The sequence below is a fragment of the Amblyomma mixtum genome, chromosome 5, assembly GCF_055824585.1.
Source record: "Amblyomma mixtum isolate Tamu chromosome 5, ASM5582458v1, whole genome shotgun sequence".
Lineage (NCBI taxonomy): Eukaryota > Metazoa > Arthropoda > Arachnida > Ixodida > Ixodidae > Amblyomma > Amblyomma mixtum.
The window spans coordinates 38,654,672-38,671,391 of NC_143016.1; the positions used below are offsets into that span (position 1 = coordinate 38,654,672).

At 49.0% G+C, this 16,720-nt stretch overlaps 1 protein-coding gene across 5 annotated transcripts in view; it reads left to right on the forward strand.

Moving 5' to 3' along the window:
- The window catches only part of sei (potassium voltage-gated channel seizure), a 241,461-nt gene that overhangs the window by 201,765 nt on the left and 22,976 nt on the right, over positions 1-16,720 (forward strand). For 3 of the 5 annotated variants that reach the window (XM_089544064.1, XM_089544066.1, XM_089544067.1), the window contains 6 exons: positions 3,270-3,666; positions 4,972-5,180; positions 5,691-5,934; positions 9,989-10,261; positions 11,752-12,147; positions 15,304-15,510. In XM_089544064.1, coding sequence (XP_089400190.1) covers positions 3,270-3,666; positions 4,972-5,180; positions 5,691-5,934; positions 9,989-10,261; positions 11,752-12,147; positions 15,304-15,510 — 1,726 coding nt within the window. The remainder of the gene's footprint in view (positions 1-3,269; positions 3,667-4,971; positions 5,181-5,690; positions 5,935-9,988; positions 10,262-11,751; positions 12,148-15,303; positions 15,511-16,720) is intronic. The other 2 variants (XM_089544065.1, XM_089544068.1) reach the window with 1 other exon arrangement.

The following is a 16,720-nucleotide window of genomic DNA, read 5'->3' on the forward strand; positions in this document are numbered from 1 at the left end:
AGCACGCGAGTGACAGTGACAGCACCGTTTGGCCGATAGGCAATCCAAGAAGGGAAGGTCGTAGCCATTGTCGCTTGGCTGGTCTGTGAGCCGCCCGTCTTGCCTGAACTGCCTGTCTGTGTGCCTGCGTGTCTGCCGCGGTGCATGTACGCAGAGACCGTTCTTTTGCTTGGGTCGCTGGAATGTGATGGCCGTTGGTGTCTACTCCGCGTGTGCGCTGATGTGGCGGCCGCTGGCGAGCGTATATTTAACCGTTGCTTTGCTGACCGGCTATCGCTCACCGCTTCGCTTTTCTCCGTTAGACCGTTTCCGCACCGAACGCGAGGCGCGCGTCGCTTCTTTCTCTTCTTCGTTTCTACCAGCACCTTCAGTTGGCTCAGATACTGCAATATAGTCTGATACAACCCAAGAACACGGTGGCAAACACCCCCCAAAGGAGGTCCTCCAGCCAGTGGCGTGGATCGTTTGTTACGCCGTCGTGGTTAAAATAATTTCACCGAGGCGACTGTCAGTCACCTGCGATGTCAAGCAAAAGGATTAGCCGCGACGTCTTGAGAGCACGTCGACACCATTGGCTGGAGAGTATCCTTCGAGAGGCCTTCGCCGCTGCATTCTTGAGTTGTATCCGACTATGGACTGCTCTCGCTTACGTTCACAACATATGCTGTTTCTCGTCCAAAGACAGAGCCAAGCATGAAAACTTGTAATTCGTTTTTTTTTTTTTTTGCATTGCAACAGCATCGTTATGCTGAACTGCTTCTACGCTGTGTGCTGTTCCGAAGTTCCCAAACCACTATGCGCTCCTCTGAATGTTTTATAGAGTACGTGTGTGTTTAGGGAATCAGCTCGCATTAATGGTAATTTTCTCCTTTGGCTATTAATTCGACAGAATTTCGGCTGTCGTCTCAGAAAAGTTTCCAGCCTTGCTTTACGAAATCCACGATTGGTCAGTGCTGAGATGATTCTTTAGGGTGACGTGATTCGAACTGACGTGATTCCAGCAATATAATTAATATAATATAGGCAGCTTGCGTGCCGAACAAAAGTTCACATTGGGAATAGACACCGTGTACAACTTGAAAAGTGCATGGCACCCGCTTCCCTCGTCACAGCGTAAATGTTCTGCATTGGTCGCTGTTCCGTAGAACTGTGACGTATACGGAAAGCATTATCCTCGGTATTTTTTTTTTTGCATAATTGATAACCCTTCCGTTCAGTATGTATTCTTTGTAGTGCGCGTCTATGTATTGGCCTGTAATCTTCAAGCAGAAACTTCTTTTCCAAAGTGCTCAGTTCCTAGCTTTGCAGTCCTAGGATTGATACTTCCAGTCATGAACAATCTGTTGCGCGGCTGCAGACGGATGCCTTCGTATGTTTAGTTCCTTTGGAAGAAATCATTGATTAAGATAGCGATACATTTTTTTTTTTTTTGGATAGTTTGCATCGAGTTTCAAAGTTACAAAAATGCATTTGAAGCGTCGATAAGTGGCACGCAAGAGCGGAGGGGCACAATGCTTGCAGTTGGTACGTATGCGAGGTGTTATAGATTACCGAAAACGCACGCTACTGTAGTAGTAAGCGGCTTTATTTAGGACAGAAATTAAGGGTCCAATAGTTACATGTGCGTATTGAAGCTGCTTATGTTTGTGGCGAAGGCGGTAGTAGGCGGAGGTGATCAACGCTGGTGGAAAATGTCAGCCATTCTCGTGCGAATATATCTTATTAGGTTTGGTGCCTCCGCACAAAAATGCTGTCCAGTATAGAGAACGAAATATCTAAGCACTGTTCTGGGGTTGATCAGGGCCGAAAAAGTGATATTATCGATATTGTTTCGAGGCCAGGTGTGCAGCACAAGTTGCGGAGAACCGTTACTCAGCTATGACTGCATTTCGCGGCGAGAAACAAAGCAGAGATTTAACTCTGAAGACCAGGAGAGCGTGCTGTCGGGCAAGTTGGCTTTGCATGATATAAATTAAGTGGGCGCAAAACTTAGACAAGGACCGAGAAGAAACAGATTCGACGAATGACAACTGCTACTACCAATTCCCTGCCAGCAGTTGGTAGTAGCGCTTGGTAGTAGTCGGTGAGTTGGTAGTAGCGCTTGTCAGTTGTCGTATGTGTTTCTTCTCGGTACTTGTCTAAGTTTTGCGCCCACTTCATTTATAGCGTGGCAGCCGTTTGCAGCTTAAACCTGTGCTATTCTTTGTACTTAATACGTATGGTAATCAGAATGAGTACAGGAGAGCAAGGAGCATTGCTAATACCACAAGAAGCGGAAAGGTGCGGCCACTGGAACGTTGCCCTTCCGGTGATAAATAGGTGGCAATAAGCATGGTCAAGTAGGAGTCATTGACATGGCTGAAAGTGTTAGAGGGTGGCGTAAAATAACTGAGCTGAGCTTAAAGAAGTATTAGGTCCCTAGGCTTGGTCCCTAGACAGGGCTTGGTTTTCCTCACTGCCATCGCGTTGCTCACACTGAACACGGGTGATTGGCGGCTCGCATTTTTCAGGTGCGCCAACACTTTAGGACGCTGCAGGTTTGCAGTATTAAAACGAAATGCAGAGCACGTCGAAACTAAGATACCGTCATAACGTACTCCTGGCGGCAATAATGGCTAAGCAACACAAGAAAAGAAAAAAAGAAAAGAACCGCGGAAGTTAATCGGAGCTTTCACATAACACGGCCATTTATAAGTTACAACATAAGCGGTATTATAAAACTAAACTGGTTTTACGGTGCTTTGGGCCTCATATAAAGTTGATAACTCTCCATTACTGCTTCCGTCAGTTGCATAATGAGTACTCCTAAAGCCCTTATAAATAGTTTCGTAATCGCAGATTTCATTTCTGTGCAGATGTCTACCATGTTTGTGAGTTACCCGCCTTGAATACGCTTTCTCCTCAGACTTCTTGCGGTAGTAGGCTTTGCGTCGTCTCGCTGCCATTCGGAATGACACTATCCGCGTAAGCTGAGTACACAGAAAAGGACATTATTCCGAATAAGAGAGAATATAGGAACCAAGCTCATAATTTAGTTTCTGTGGCAGGCTGTCATCTGGGCTCTCCTCATCAAGGGAAGGTCCGCTGATGTTTTGTGGCAGGCTGTGTCTCGGGACATTACCGTCGAGCTCAAATCCGGTAAGCGGCCCTGAGTGCGATGCTCTTGCCCCGTGACAGCGTAGGCATTAGAAAAAGAGAGATGAAGGCCGCTTTGTAGCGAGAGCCGCGTGTGGGAGTCACTCTGAGGAAAGGGAGCCCCCGAAACGCAGACCACGACGCTGATCGGTCTCCTCAAGACGGCGCGCCTTCTGCGGCTGGTTCGCGTGGCGCGCAAGATCGACCGGTACTCGGAGTACGGGGCGGCCGTGCTGCTCCTGCTCATGGCCACGTTCGCGCTGATCGCCCACTGGCTGGCCTGCATCTGGTACGCCATCGCCAATGCGGAGCGCCCCTACCGGCAGCCCAAGATCGGCTGGCTCGACCACCTGGCCAACGCGACGCACCAGTTCTACATCAATGGCACCCAGGGCGGGCCCAGCATCAAGTCCAAGTACGTCACCGCGCTATACTTCACCTTCTCAAGCCTCACCTCGGTCGGCTTCGGGAATGTATCGCCCAACACCAACATGGAGAAGATCTTCTCCATCCTCGTCATGCTCATCGGATGTGAGTACACTGGACGCCCCTTTATGGGAAGCCTCGGGCCATAGTCGACTCGGGGCTGCCTACTTGACACTGCTGAGTCATTTCTCTGAAAATCAGCTATTGTTTTGCTTACTATTGAAGTGTCGCGTGAAAGCGGCTCTGTGGCCCAGCCTCGTATGTAATTTCCCCGTGAAGCCTTGCGAAGCGACGGTGGCAGGTTAAACTCTAGCACTTTTTTTCCCCAGTGCACGTTGCGTGTTTTTGGAGGGGACTAACCCCGCCTTCTTCGATGTTCAGAGACACGTCCTTCGCAAATACTTTGCTTCCATTTGTGATTTGCTGTTTTTAGCTCAGACGTGACATTTAGACTAATTCTGCACGAATTTCAAACCTACGTATAACATCGATAACCTACGTATAACCTCGATGTGTCCCAAGCGCTTCCTGTTCCTCTCAAACTACTTCCATTTTGCTCACTGCCAATACCGTTCGGATGCTCAGCACGGGTTCGCTCATTTGATCCTTGCCACGGAGGCCGCATTTCTATGCAATCGCGTACTGAGATATAGGTGCACGCCAAAAAAAAAAAACGAAAAAGAAACAAAACAACACCAGGGAGCCGAAATTAATGCCGAGCCTCTCAGTGTACGGCGTTCCCTACAGCCGGCAGACTCGCTTTATTAGGCCGGTGCTACCAACGAAATCAGATCGACCGTAACACATTCCGCTCTGCCACCCTCACCGCTACAGTAGAGGTGCTGATAGGTAAATAGGTGTTTTCGTTGCCCGTACTTGATAGCAAGAAAGTGGCTCTACAGATGTTTGTGGCAGTCCTATCAGAGCTAGCAAGTCCACAAATGAAGCAATGTTTTCGGGACACAGAAACCTGAAAATTCTCTGGTTTCTTTCCATTCAAGCATACAGCCAGAAAGCGAAATATGTACTCTACACTGCGTTTAATTTTATATTCATTTATTACTGCGAAAGAAGTAGCATTGTTACAAAACGCAAATGCCACCGCCTGTCTGGAACCTCGGAAGTGAAGCCTCCATCATAGAGAAGCACCAACCACCGGCCATACCCCAGCCGCACCTGATACCGCGCACTGACCCTTGATATCGCGGCGTCGTTATAGGGACGAAGAAATTCAGTGTTTGTTTTTTTTTTATCTCCGTGTTGCGAAACCTTCTCACAACGCCTGAAATGCAGGATGACCGATTACGAACTGCGTTCCACGTCGAAGTCAGCTTCCAGCTTTACATTGTGGCGCCGTCAATGTTTTTCTTCCTGCTCGTGTGGCGCCCTCACTGGTGCGGCTCGTTGCAGCACTCATGTACGCCAGCATCTTCGGCAACGTTTCGGCCATCATCCAGCGGCTGTACTCGGGCACGGCCCGGTATCACACGCAGCTGCTCAGGGTCAAGGAATTCATCCGCTTCCACCAGATCCCGAACCCCCTGAGGCAGCGCCTAGAAGAGTACTTCCAGCATGCCTGGACGTACACCAACGGTATCGACATGAATATGGTGCTCAAGGTGAGCGGCAAACCATCCACAAAACCTTCGTCTCTTTTCTTCATTTTCCTTTCTCACTGGATGAAACGTGGACAGGTCAAGGACCGTCAGAGTGTCGGTGAACGTGAATACGTTAGTGTAGCAAAATTTATTCAACTGCTGTATTTTGATTCTGGTAAAACTAACCAAGGGATTATTGCGGACCCTAAAACACTCGTCACTTTGGTGTGCGATTTGCATGAAAACGAGATCGAAGCTGCGCAGATTCAGCTAGCAGAGAGAGAGAGAGAGACTTTAATGAATAAAGGAGAGGTCTAGCAGAGTTGCAGTGTTCTGAAGTGCCTGTGCAACAAAGGCAACGCAGCACGATGCGAGTCCACGCGGAGGCAATGCGGCGTGCCTAGATGCTTTGATTGGTCGGCAGTGAACAAATTTGAACTTTTTTTTTTTTCTCGAAGCACGAGAGTTCTTTGGCATCTGCCTGCTGGCCCTGCAGCTGCATAAGCGTGGCTCCCTGCGCAACTGCCGCAGGGGTTTCCGGAGTGCCTTCAGGCGGACATCTGCCTGCACCTGAACCGGAACCTGCTCAACAACTGCCCGGCGTTCCGCGGTGCGAGCCCGGGCTGCCTGCGCGCACTCTCGATGCGCTTCAAGACGACGCATGCGCCGCCTGGTGACACACTCGTCCATCGCGGAGACGTCATCACGGGCCTCTACTTCATCTCTCGCGGAACCATAGAGATACTCAAGGATGACATCGTCATGGCCATCCTAGGTGAGCCCTCGCTCTGCCAACGCAAGCTCGTTGAGGGCGTTAAACTTGCTACGGAGCTATTGCAGGTGACAAGTCCGCATGTCTCTGTGAAAGTTATTTACTCTCCTGTGGCTTCCCCGGCAGATCAGATGAACATAAATAGATGTCTTCAGTCGTTAAACTCGTGGTGCCTGAAATGGGGTATGGAAATAAACTACCAAAAATCTAATTACATGCAAGTAACAAGGAAGCAGAATGTTATGATGTTTCGATACAATATCGGTGAAAATTCCTTAGATCAAGTAAAGTGTCTCAAGTACTTGGGAGTGACATTAACAAATAATCTTGACTGGCGCACCCATATTGAAAATGTCTATTTAAAAGCCTACCAGAAGGTCTGTTTCCTGAGGAGGAAGTTGCCGAATGCGACTAGAGAAATTAAATTGATTGCGTACAAGACGTTCGTGCGGCCAATAATAGAGTACGCAAGTGCAGTGTGGAGTCCTCATCAAAAGGGTTTAAAACGGAAACTGGAAAGATTGCAAAGGATGTCAGCACGTTTTATATGCTCTAAATACCGCCGCACTGATTCAGTCACAGCAATGCTAAAAGAGTGTCAGCTAGAATCACTAGAAGTAAGAAGACTAAAGCAGAAATTGAAACTTTTTTTTCTGATAATGAATGATAAAGTCAAAGTTAATAAACATCACTATGTTGCACCTCCCCTGAAGCGTTGCCCTCGGAAAAATCACAGTAAGGTATTACAACCTATTATTACACGTACTGATGTCTATCGCTACTCCTTTTTTCCCGATGCTGTAGAAATTTGGAATCAACTACCAAGTGACGTTGTGGACCAAACAGATGTAGACAAATTTGTGATAGGTGTGAACGCGTTCCTGGAAGATTGCTGTGCAAATCTGTAATTCTGTGCATTTGAGTGTTTCTTTTTTTAGCGAAGAGAATTGCACTTGTGTCTGTATATGTTTCCCTCCCTGTAATGACCCTCATGCAGAGGGTTAACAGTATGAATAAATAAAAATAAATAAAATAAAGTCGCAAGGGCCTGCCACAAGTTCTGAAAAGCTTATTACTATATGTGGCCCGCACATAGGTGCCAAACGTTGTTCGTTGTCGATTATGTCTGTCGTCATCACGTAAGGCGTCATTAAAAGCCGCCCTTGTACGAAAGCGCTGTTTACTTTTTAAATTGAGAAATGCAAAAAGTGTTGCAGGGGTCAGTCACTCATTGAATGGGTTCCCAGAACCACCAGACCTTCAGAGAGCATCCATTACTCTTCTGAAGATTAACCGCAAAGATACATCATCTGCGATTAATCATAAGCAAAGCGTAACCAAAGACCAGTCAGGAAACTAATGCCCTGTATCCTACCACGGATCACATGCAACTAACACCTCGACAACGCACAAAATATTTCTCTCGCTCTAGGTCATAGGTGCGCCCGGATAGCGGGAACAAAATTACCCAAGTTTTTTCTGTTGTGCGCGTTCAGGGATTATGTCAAAGGTTGAGGAAGGCAAGGGTTCAGGAAGATTGCCTTCTCCCGCTGACCACCAGTCAGTACCCTTAAATAAAAGCGTACTTTCCTGCTCCTGCCGTATTTCCTTTCCGTCTTGAATAGCGTGTTCCGCGCATTCGACACAACTTCCGGCGTGCGCCCCGCCAACTCTTTCACCCACTCTCTTTTACCCCGCAATGGCTAACAGCCCTCGCCCACGCGCGACGCTTCAACGGGACTCTCCGCGCACACACGTACTCCCACCAGCCATTCACTTAGGTTTCGCTTAGCGGCCGCGTTTTCCCATCCGGCGCAAGCCAAGGGAGGCGCACGCATTATGCATGGGCAGGCTTCGGCAGTCGGGCCGCGGCGGTGTTTGGGGGACGCGAGTGGGAAACAAGCTTTGGGATCGATGACGAAGCCCGACAGGCGCCGCAAAACTTGGGATCAATAGCGCCGCCAGGGCTTCTCGCTGCCTGCGGCGAGCATCTTCACTTTGGTCTTTATTTTTGGTACTTGGGCGTTTTACTGCCGGCGTCTCGTCATCCATTACCTTGAATTCAGATGGGGCCAGGAATGAGTCGTTTACGTGTCCAGTTGTGCATCGGCGCGATCGTTGGCGGGGCAGCCGAGTGGACCTCGGTTCATGGCGTTTCTTTTGCCTCCAAACAAGCCAGGGTGGCACGCGTTGCGATTCGGCACTGAAACAGGAACTAGTGGGTGCGAGAGTGTGAGTTCTGTGGATGTTTTGTAGAGACAAAATAGATTATCAGTAGAGTCGTCTAGGCAGGATGACGGAGTGTATCTCAAGAGAAGGTAAACGTTACAGATGGCGGCAGGGAGCCAGTTGAGGCGATGGCTATAGGGAATTTTTTAAGATTGTGTTACTAATTGACGGGAGCCAACTTGAACATATGCCCAAGAGGGAACGATGTGAAAGACAGGAATGTTGCAAAGAAAAAGCTACTCCGGGAAGTTGTTGCCTTGCCTTTTTCTGTCTTTACCGGGATTTGATTAATGTCTGGCTTCGTCAAGACTTTACTGTTGTGACGCCAAGCACCTACTCTTTCAATCAGCTGGAGATCGCTCAGTTTAAAGAACAGCTGCATGGGCCGAGTACACGAGTATGTAATTGCGAAGGACTTCACTGCTCGGCTACGCGGAACAAATGAAGAAGTTTCATATCGTACGCGCTCAATTCATCAACCCATCTTTTCAAGCGGCTAACTTTCCGCAAAATATTGTGCTTTGGCTGAAGCTTAATGGTTCTTCGTTACAGAACTTCTTTTGCAAAAATGACCTGTTTAATGGGACCTTATACGAGTGTTTTGCACTACGTCTGTTGTATTGCAATTTTTTCGTGTGTCTTACGACAGTTTCTTCATCTGCAATTGATTCTCGAAAAAATAAACAGGCGGCAAATTCCGCCAGAATTTTTCTCACCCTTTGTAAACAAATAAATGAATAAATACATTACTAAAAAAACGTTAGAGATCACTGCGGCAACCCGCATTGAAAGAATGCAAAAGTATTGACGCCTCCTCGGCACTCGTCGCCCCAATCAATTGGTTATCGATTCGTCGATTTATCAATTGTTGATTCATTTTTGAAGTCTAGTGTTTGACGGAAACCCGTCTGGTCGGGATGGTACATGACGAAATTAGAAGGCGCCGACCAAAAGAAGGAATGAGATGACGTTTCGGCTCCCTAACGGGAGCCTTGTTCACAATGAGCAATTCATATGAATATTGAATATTGAATTCATATGAATATGAATAGCAATGAATATTCATATTCATTGATCGATCATTAATTACCAAATTGGTCACTAATTCACTGCTTAGCTACATATTGTTCATTATTTTCACTCACCAATCATGAACTAATTGCTTAATTATCGATTTATTCTGATTCTACCATTTTTTCATCTCAGTAACCCATTTTGAGTTCTAAAATCTGGCGGCACGATTCGTTCCCGCCCACTTACTATATACCCGACCAGCCTATTCAACCGTTCATTCACTTTTGCTTACAATTGAAGCTCTAATTACTCCACGTCAATCAAACTTAATAATTGATTACTTTTCATTCTTCAACAACTTTTAAATTAATTTTGAACTTTTATTTCGCTATTTTGCACAGTTTGCTACTATTTTACCGTCCACTGCTGTTTTCCCGTTCACTCACTATATAGACGTCAGTGCTATTGAAACGTTTTTTATATTATTGGCTGTAACTGATTAACTAATCCTCCTATTCACATAATTTTTTCGGGCATCATCCTCACATCATCCTGTGTCGATTACAACCACTCGTTTGACGCTAACCTCTTCTGAGGACATCACAACTGCTGCGGACATGTTTTGGGGACACGCTATGTGGACACGACCCCGCCGACATAACCTGGAAATGTTTTCGCATTAATAAATCATTCAAATGAATCAATTCATCAATAAATTTCCCTTAATCAGTCAGCTAAATAATTATCCAATATATTGATAAATGAACCAGTGAAATTTGTGTGGACGTGGTGAAATTCCTTTGCTACCGCGCAGGCAAAGACGACATCTTCGGTGAGAACGGCTGCCTGTACGGCACGGTGGGCAAGTCATCGTGCAACGTGCGAGCGCTCACCTACTGCGACCTGCACAAGATCCTGCGCGAAGACCTCCTGGACGTGCTAGACATGTACCCGGAATTCCATGACCAGTTCTCCTCCAACCTGGAGATCACGTTCAACCTGCGGGACGACGAGCAGCAGGGCGTGGACCCGGACCTCTTCAGGGGGAAGTCCATGCACAACCGGCCCGCCAGCTCTCCCGAGGAAGGTGCGCGACCGCCGCTTGGCTCCTCAGGCCACAAGCTGAATGTGGATATTTAATGCGATGTGCTAGCCTGTCCTCCGCGGACTGGTGCAGCACGCAACCGTTCAGGAGGTTTGCAAGACACGACTTTACTCGCGGACGACAGCTTTCTGGGCTACTGCAGCAAAGGCTGGAGGACCAAGGCGTAGGTGTCATTCCGCGCTAGAATGTAGTGTTGAAGACGACGTAGATGAAACAGTTTAGACGAATGATTTTTTTCCCTCTGTCACCCTGAACAGTTGAACGGCCCCGTGGGCCACCCCTTGCAGTTATAGCATCGGGCAACTGAAGAAGGAGCGGCGGTCAAGAAATTGCGTTGGCCACCTAAGACCGAAGCGGGAACGCTTCAGTCTTCGGTAACCGGAAGGGAGAAAGAAAAAGAAAGGACGCTCGTTTACAGGCCGGACTGCTTGATGCAGTGGCACGTGGGCAAAGGCCTGTCTCCTTCCGTTTCCTGTCTAACCTTGGCTGCAGTGCCAGAGAAAACTGTCCGCGCGTATAACAGAGTAGGGCACCAACGCAGGCGAGCGAGGCCGCGACAGATGCTCTGTTCTGGTTTATAGTAGCCTTGTCTTCTAAAACATTTCCTTTCCGAAGAATAAAGGGATCAAGGAGCGAAGCATATGTTTTATACGTCTTGGGCTTTGCCTCCCCAGGACTCGGAGGTCTCCCCAAGAACGTAGAAGTATCGACAGCAGTCGAAGTTAATGGGTTAGTTGAGTAAGGTTAGTGCTAGAACCCTAAACTACAGTTCAGCAGATTTGAGGGACAATTTTAAAGGGCGTACAATAATAAAAAAAGAAATTTGTTTAGAAACTGACACAAGCTCTCTGTGTAACTACGACGCCTAGACAAAAAAAAAAAAAGGTGTCTCGATCGAAAAGAGTGTTTTTTTTTTAGTGCAGTTTATGGAGAAAGAGTAACACAACTTTTACGAGCAACAGCCCACGCGTCCGTCCTCAAGCGTGTATAACTTGATACATGAATATCCGGTATGTGCGCGGAGAGGCGCATTCACAACTACGGTTTAGAACCGCAAAAAGCGAAGCGTCTGATAACAGAGATCGGTGACGACGGTTCGAAGCCACACAACACATGCACTTTGGTGTCCAACTGACTGACGACACACTCCTAGACACATCATGTCTATATATGGTACACCAAATGTTTGTGCGCTCTTATGCTTGTGAAACTCGTTCTTTCCCATCACGTTTCGCATCAACGAGCCACCTCTTATGTGCGGGGAACACGTACAACCTCGTCGAGCAGCCTTCAGTTTTATGTAAATATATAAGCATTGCTTAATAACCCGCACACAGTAGACACGCTGTGTATGCTTCCCATTGCACTGCGCGTCCGGTTAGCCGCGGAGAGAAATGATCTCGGAGCATCGACCTTGCGCTGCTGTGGCCTGATGAGCAGCAACGCAGCCTGACAGCGAGGCGCGCGCGCAGGCGAGTCCCGGAGCCAGGCGTACCAGTACCCACGCGCCCGGCGGAGACGGCGGCGACGCGGCCGGCGTGGCTCCTCGAGCGGCGACGACGGCGGAGGCTTCGGCGTCGGCGGGATGGGCTTCTCCGACGACGAGGAGGGCGACGACGGCGGCATCGGTCCCACGGGCAGCGGGCGCCGCACCGAGTCCGGCCGAGGCATCCTCGAGTTTTCGCCTGAGAAGGCCGGCCTCGACGTGACGCCCGCGAACTACGACTTCCAGGAGGGCCACCACGGCGGCGCCATTGGAAGCCGCAGCCCTAGCACCGAGCCCCGTCGCCGCAACGGCACGCTCAACTCCATCGCCGGTGAGGTCGGCAGCCATCCTCCTGGTCGTAAACGGCAGCATCATCCTGTTCGTAAGCGGCAGCATCACCTTGTTCGCGAATGGCGCCACCCCTGCTCATAAGCGGCAGCACCCCAGTTTGTAAGCTGCAGCACCACCTTGTTCGCAAATGACACCACTACTGTTCTTAAGCGGCAACACCCTCCTGCTCGTAAGCGGCAGCATCACTTTGCAAACAAGCCGCCGCGGTGGCTTAGTGGTTATGCTGCTCTGCTACTAACTCGAAAGACGCGGGTTCGATCCCTGCCACGCGGTCACATTTAGATGGAGACGAAATGCTGGACACCCGTGTACTGTGCGATGGCAGTGGACAGGTACAGGACCCCAGGTGACCGAAATTATCCGGAGCCCTCCACCACGGCGAGCTTAATCGGAGTGCTTCAGGACATTAAACATATAACCTACAAAGAACTTGTTTGCAAACGAGAGTACCCTTGTTCGTAACCGTCATCTCCTCCCTGTTTGTAAGCGGCAGCACGCTTTGTTCGCAAAAGAAATCAGCATCATTGGTCGCAAATGCCCACACCTTGCTGTTCGCACACGCCGGATCCGTGTTCGTAGCGGTTGCACCCCTGTTTTTAAGCGGAAGCTGTTCTCTTCATAAGCGGCAACATCACTGTTCGAAAATGGGAGAATCCCTGCTCTAAGAGGCAGGACACGTTAAAGTACCCCAGGCGGTGGAAATTTCTGGAGCCCTTCGCTACGGTGTCCCTCATAGCCTGAGTCGCTTTGGGAATCGCCATAAACCACAAACCTTTATTTCTTGAGCGCAGCATCACCTTGTTCGCAAACGGCAGCACCCGCAAGCGGCAGCCCTTCTGTTCATAAGTGGCAACATCATTTTGTTCCGAAATATTCGAAGGGACTGCTTAATGCGAAATTTGAGCGCAGCTCTGTCTGCTTTGGCGGCGCGAACTGCTGGGTCCTCTTGGCGGCGGCAAAGATCTTACGCTTCGGCAGCGTGAACGGTAACTGAAAGGCCTGTACTTCGGCACCGCGAACTCCTGGGTATTGTCGGCGGCGCGAACGGCAGGGTCCTCTCGGCGGAGGAGCCTAGGTTCTGCTCCGGCAGCTCGCACCCGTGGATTCTGGCGACAGCAGCGCTGAGCCTCTGCTTGCGCAACTCATTTACCAGCAGTGGCAGACGGAGAATTTCCACGGTTGCGTCGCTCATTATTCAGAAAGAGCTTGCTGAGAATATTTTGTATTGTAGGAGCGTGGCGCGCCTGCGAGGAGGCAGTGCCTGAGTGCGCGTGTGTCGCCGCAGACCTCCCTTCTCCTCCCACAGCCTCTGCGCATGTTGATGGACGACGCGCGTGCGGCGAGCACCTCTCTGGCGATATCAATGAGCGAGCGGCCGTACTCTCGTTCGCTCGCAAGGGAGCAGCAGTTCACAATTGCAGCGAAGTGTTGGAAGCGGTAAGAGAATAGGTCAACTTAGGGCAGATAGTGGCCGCATGATTCAGATCACAGAGTGAAATAACTAGTAGAACTGGAATAGGGCGGCGTGCCCTTGGTAGATTTCGAGTGTACTACAGCATTTTCTGATGTAGATGAGTGAATTATGACTTGTTCAGTCATGTGGGAACGCCTCAGAAACGGGACGATAGGAAGTGAATGGCGCGGCCCAAGGACTGGGGTTGCGTCCCAATCTGCGCGACCACTCACTGCGCTGTGGTGGCATGATTCTTACACGAACTAGCACAAACCCAAATCGTTGTCAAGGACCTCGCAGAATGCGGACGACAAATAAATACCATAATACCGGCAAATTTTGTTTGCCATTTTGTTTTCAGCCGATGGCCTGATCACCTGCCGCTTCCACGCGCACTAATACGCTATTCATAATAGCTATAGTTTTCAGCGTTATTCATATCTGTCACGCAGTTATTAAACATAGGAAGCCATATTTTGGGACTAGTCAGCCAATGAATGCCGTCTGCCTGCGTCGAAGGCCCGCTGCTGGCTGCTTTATGGCGCAGCCCCTACGCACGCAAAAATGTGAAACACTAACTCTTTAGCGGCAGCTTCTTTTTTTTTTTTTTGGTATTGCGAAAGCACTATTCCGATGGGTAAACCCCAAGCAAGATCTTGCGATGCTTGTAGGTTTGTGGGAAGTGAAATAAAAAAAAAGTATAAATAAAATGAGTACCTTCGACTGGGATTCGAACTCGCGGTGGTGAGAATGGATCAGCTTCGCTGGCCGCTGCGCGAAAGAACAAAAAGAGAACACAGGGGTAGGGTGGCTAGCCACCCTAACAGGGGTATCGCCGCAGCCGAACACGCCTCGTGTTAAACTGCAACACACCCTCGCGCTGTCCATTGCTCCTCATCTTCTTCATCAACTGATACTACAATCAAACTAATATTCGCGCTTTGAGCTATGTGGCACTGTTAGTGACAGAGAGATGTGCGCTGCATGCGTTGGCGTACACAACGTAGTCGCAGAAACAAGGCACTGGCGCCATACGCGTTGGCGTTGACAGCATTGCTGCAAAAACGCAGCACTGGAGTATAGGCCGCCGGAGTACATTGGGTAAATTAGCATTGAGGATCAAAAAGCTGAAGACGCGCATAACATTGCACATTGGGTCAGTGGACACCTCAATCGCGCTCTCAGGTAGGTGGCGGTGGTGTCCACCTGTAAGAAGCTCTGCTTTCGCGCAATATTTCGTGCTTAACAATGCTAAACCGCCAAACTTTTTTGAACTTCGTTCCGACAAAGCAAATTCTGTGAAGGCATGGGGAATGCGACTCAAAGGGCTTTCCTCGAAATTTCAGATGGCTGTCCAAACTTTACTTCGCATCATATGCTGCCTGTGTAATAGATGCGTTGGCACGCCCAGCATTGAGTTAGTTGAAGCTGATAAGACAAATGGCGGTTGGCTCTAAAGTAGGGGATGGGAGAGGTTTCATTTGTGCATGAACAACTCTCTAGTGCCGTGCTCAATAGAGCAGTTTACATATCACTGGTATAGCAGGAATCCTGTCGGGTCGCTAATGCTTTGTTCCTAATTCACGTCAGATGTTTTGGCCACGAGTGCCGATATACTTTCACTGTTTACATCATTCCTATGTGTGCAGCCTGAAAGCGCCCATTGAGAGCGTCTTGTCTTGGAAGTGTCAGTTCTTTTATTTTTAAAACCTTTTATTTTGGGGGGCTTGGCAGGTGCCATCACCAGCGTGGCGAACCTGACCACCGCTGTGTTCGGAACCGGACCCGGAGCCGCACACAGCACGGGCGTCAGCCCCTGCGCCGATGCGGGCTCGCGCCTCGGTTCGGGTCATGGCCAGCAGTCGCTCAGCACGGGACGCGTGTCCGACGAGCGCCAGAGGTCGTCGGCCGCGGGACGCGCGGTGTCGCCCAGGATGGCCCGTGAGTGCGCTGCCGAGCCCGCTGCCTCGAGAATAGGCCGCGTGGCCATTGTTTACGCTGTTATATTATTGGGAATACTATAACTAATATAACTAGAAGAATAAGAATGGGGTGGAGCGCATATGGCAGGCTCTCTCAGATCATGAATGGTAGCTTACCAATATCCCTGAAGAGAAAAGTATACAACAGCTGTATCCTACCGGTATTCACCTATGGGGCAGAAACGTGGAGGCTAACGAAGAGGGTTCAGCTTAAGTTAAGAACGACGCAGCGAGCTATGGAAAGGAAAATGATAGGTGTAACGTGAAGAGATCGGAAGAGGGCGGAGTGGGGGAGGGAACAAACGCGGGTTAATGACATCTTAGTTGAAATCAAGAGGAAGAAATGGGCTTGGGCAGGGCATGTAATGCAAAGGCAAGATAACCGCTGGTCCTTAAGGATAACGGAGTGGATTCCAAGAGAAAGCAAACGTAGCAGTGGACGGCAGAAAGTTAGGTGGGTGGATGAGATTAAGAAGTTTGCGGGGATACAGTGGCGGCAACTGACAAAGGACAGGGTTAATTGGAGAGACATGGAAGAGGCCTTTGCCCTGCAGTGGGTGTAGTCAGGCTGATGATGATGATGATGAGTATTGATATTTCAAGGTAAAGCTGGACGTGGTAGTAAGCGATATAAAGGGAGTGGGAGCCCACACTGCCTAGGTAGCGCTGCGATTGTACCTCTGTGCTATATTAAGAGCTTCAGATTTGTTTTGGGGTTCCCAACACGGCCCACTCGCGCAGAGGCAAGCTGCGTGCGGCTGTGGCATAGCGCGGACGCTCGTGCCTCGAAATGCTCTCGGGCAGGTCGTGTCGTGAAAGCGCTGCGTGCCCTTATCAAAGCATCCTTTACAAGTTATTATTTGAGAAATCGTGAGAGATATACCTTTGAGAGGTCTGTTGAGCTGAACTGTACAGCAAGGCAGGCATTATGTATTCTATATCGATCAATAAATTGATTATTAATTAATTTAAATTAGTTAATAAGTTTTTGATTTTTGAATTTAAGAGGCAAGGTTATTTACGAAATCGATAGCCGTCAACATCGAAGGTGAGCCCTGTTTAAAATTGTTTCATTCGCCAATGTGTTTCGATATATCGACCGTCAAAAATACGCATTTGAAACGTGGTTCAGTTGGCTTTCTCGTGTTGCATATTTATTAAATTGCGTC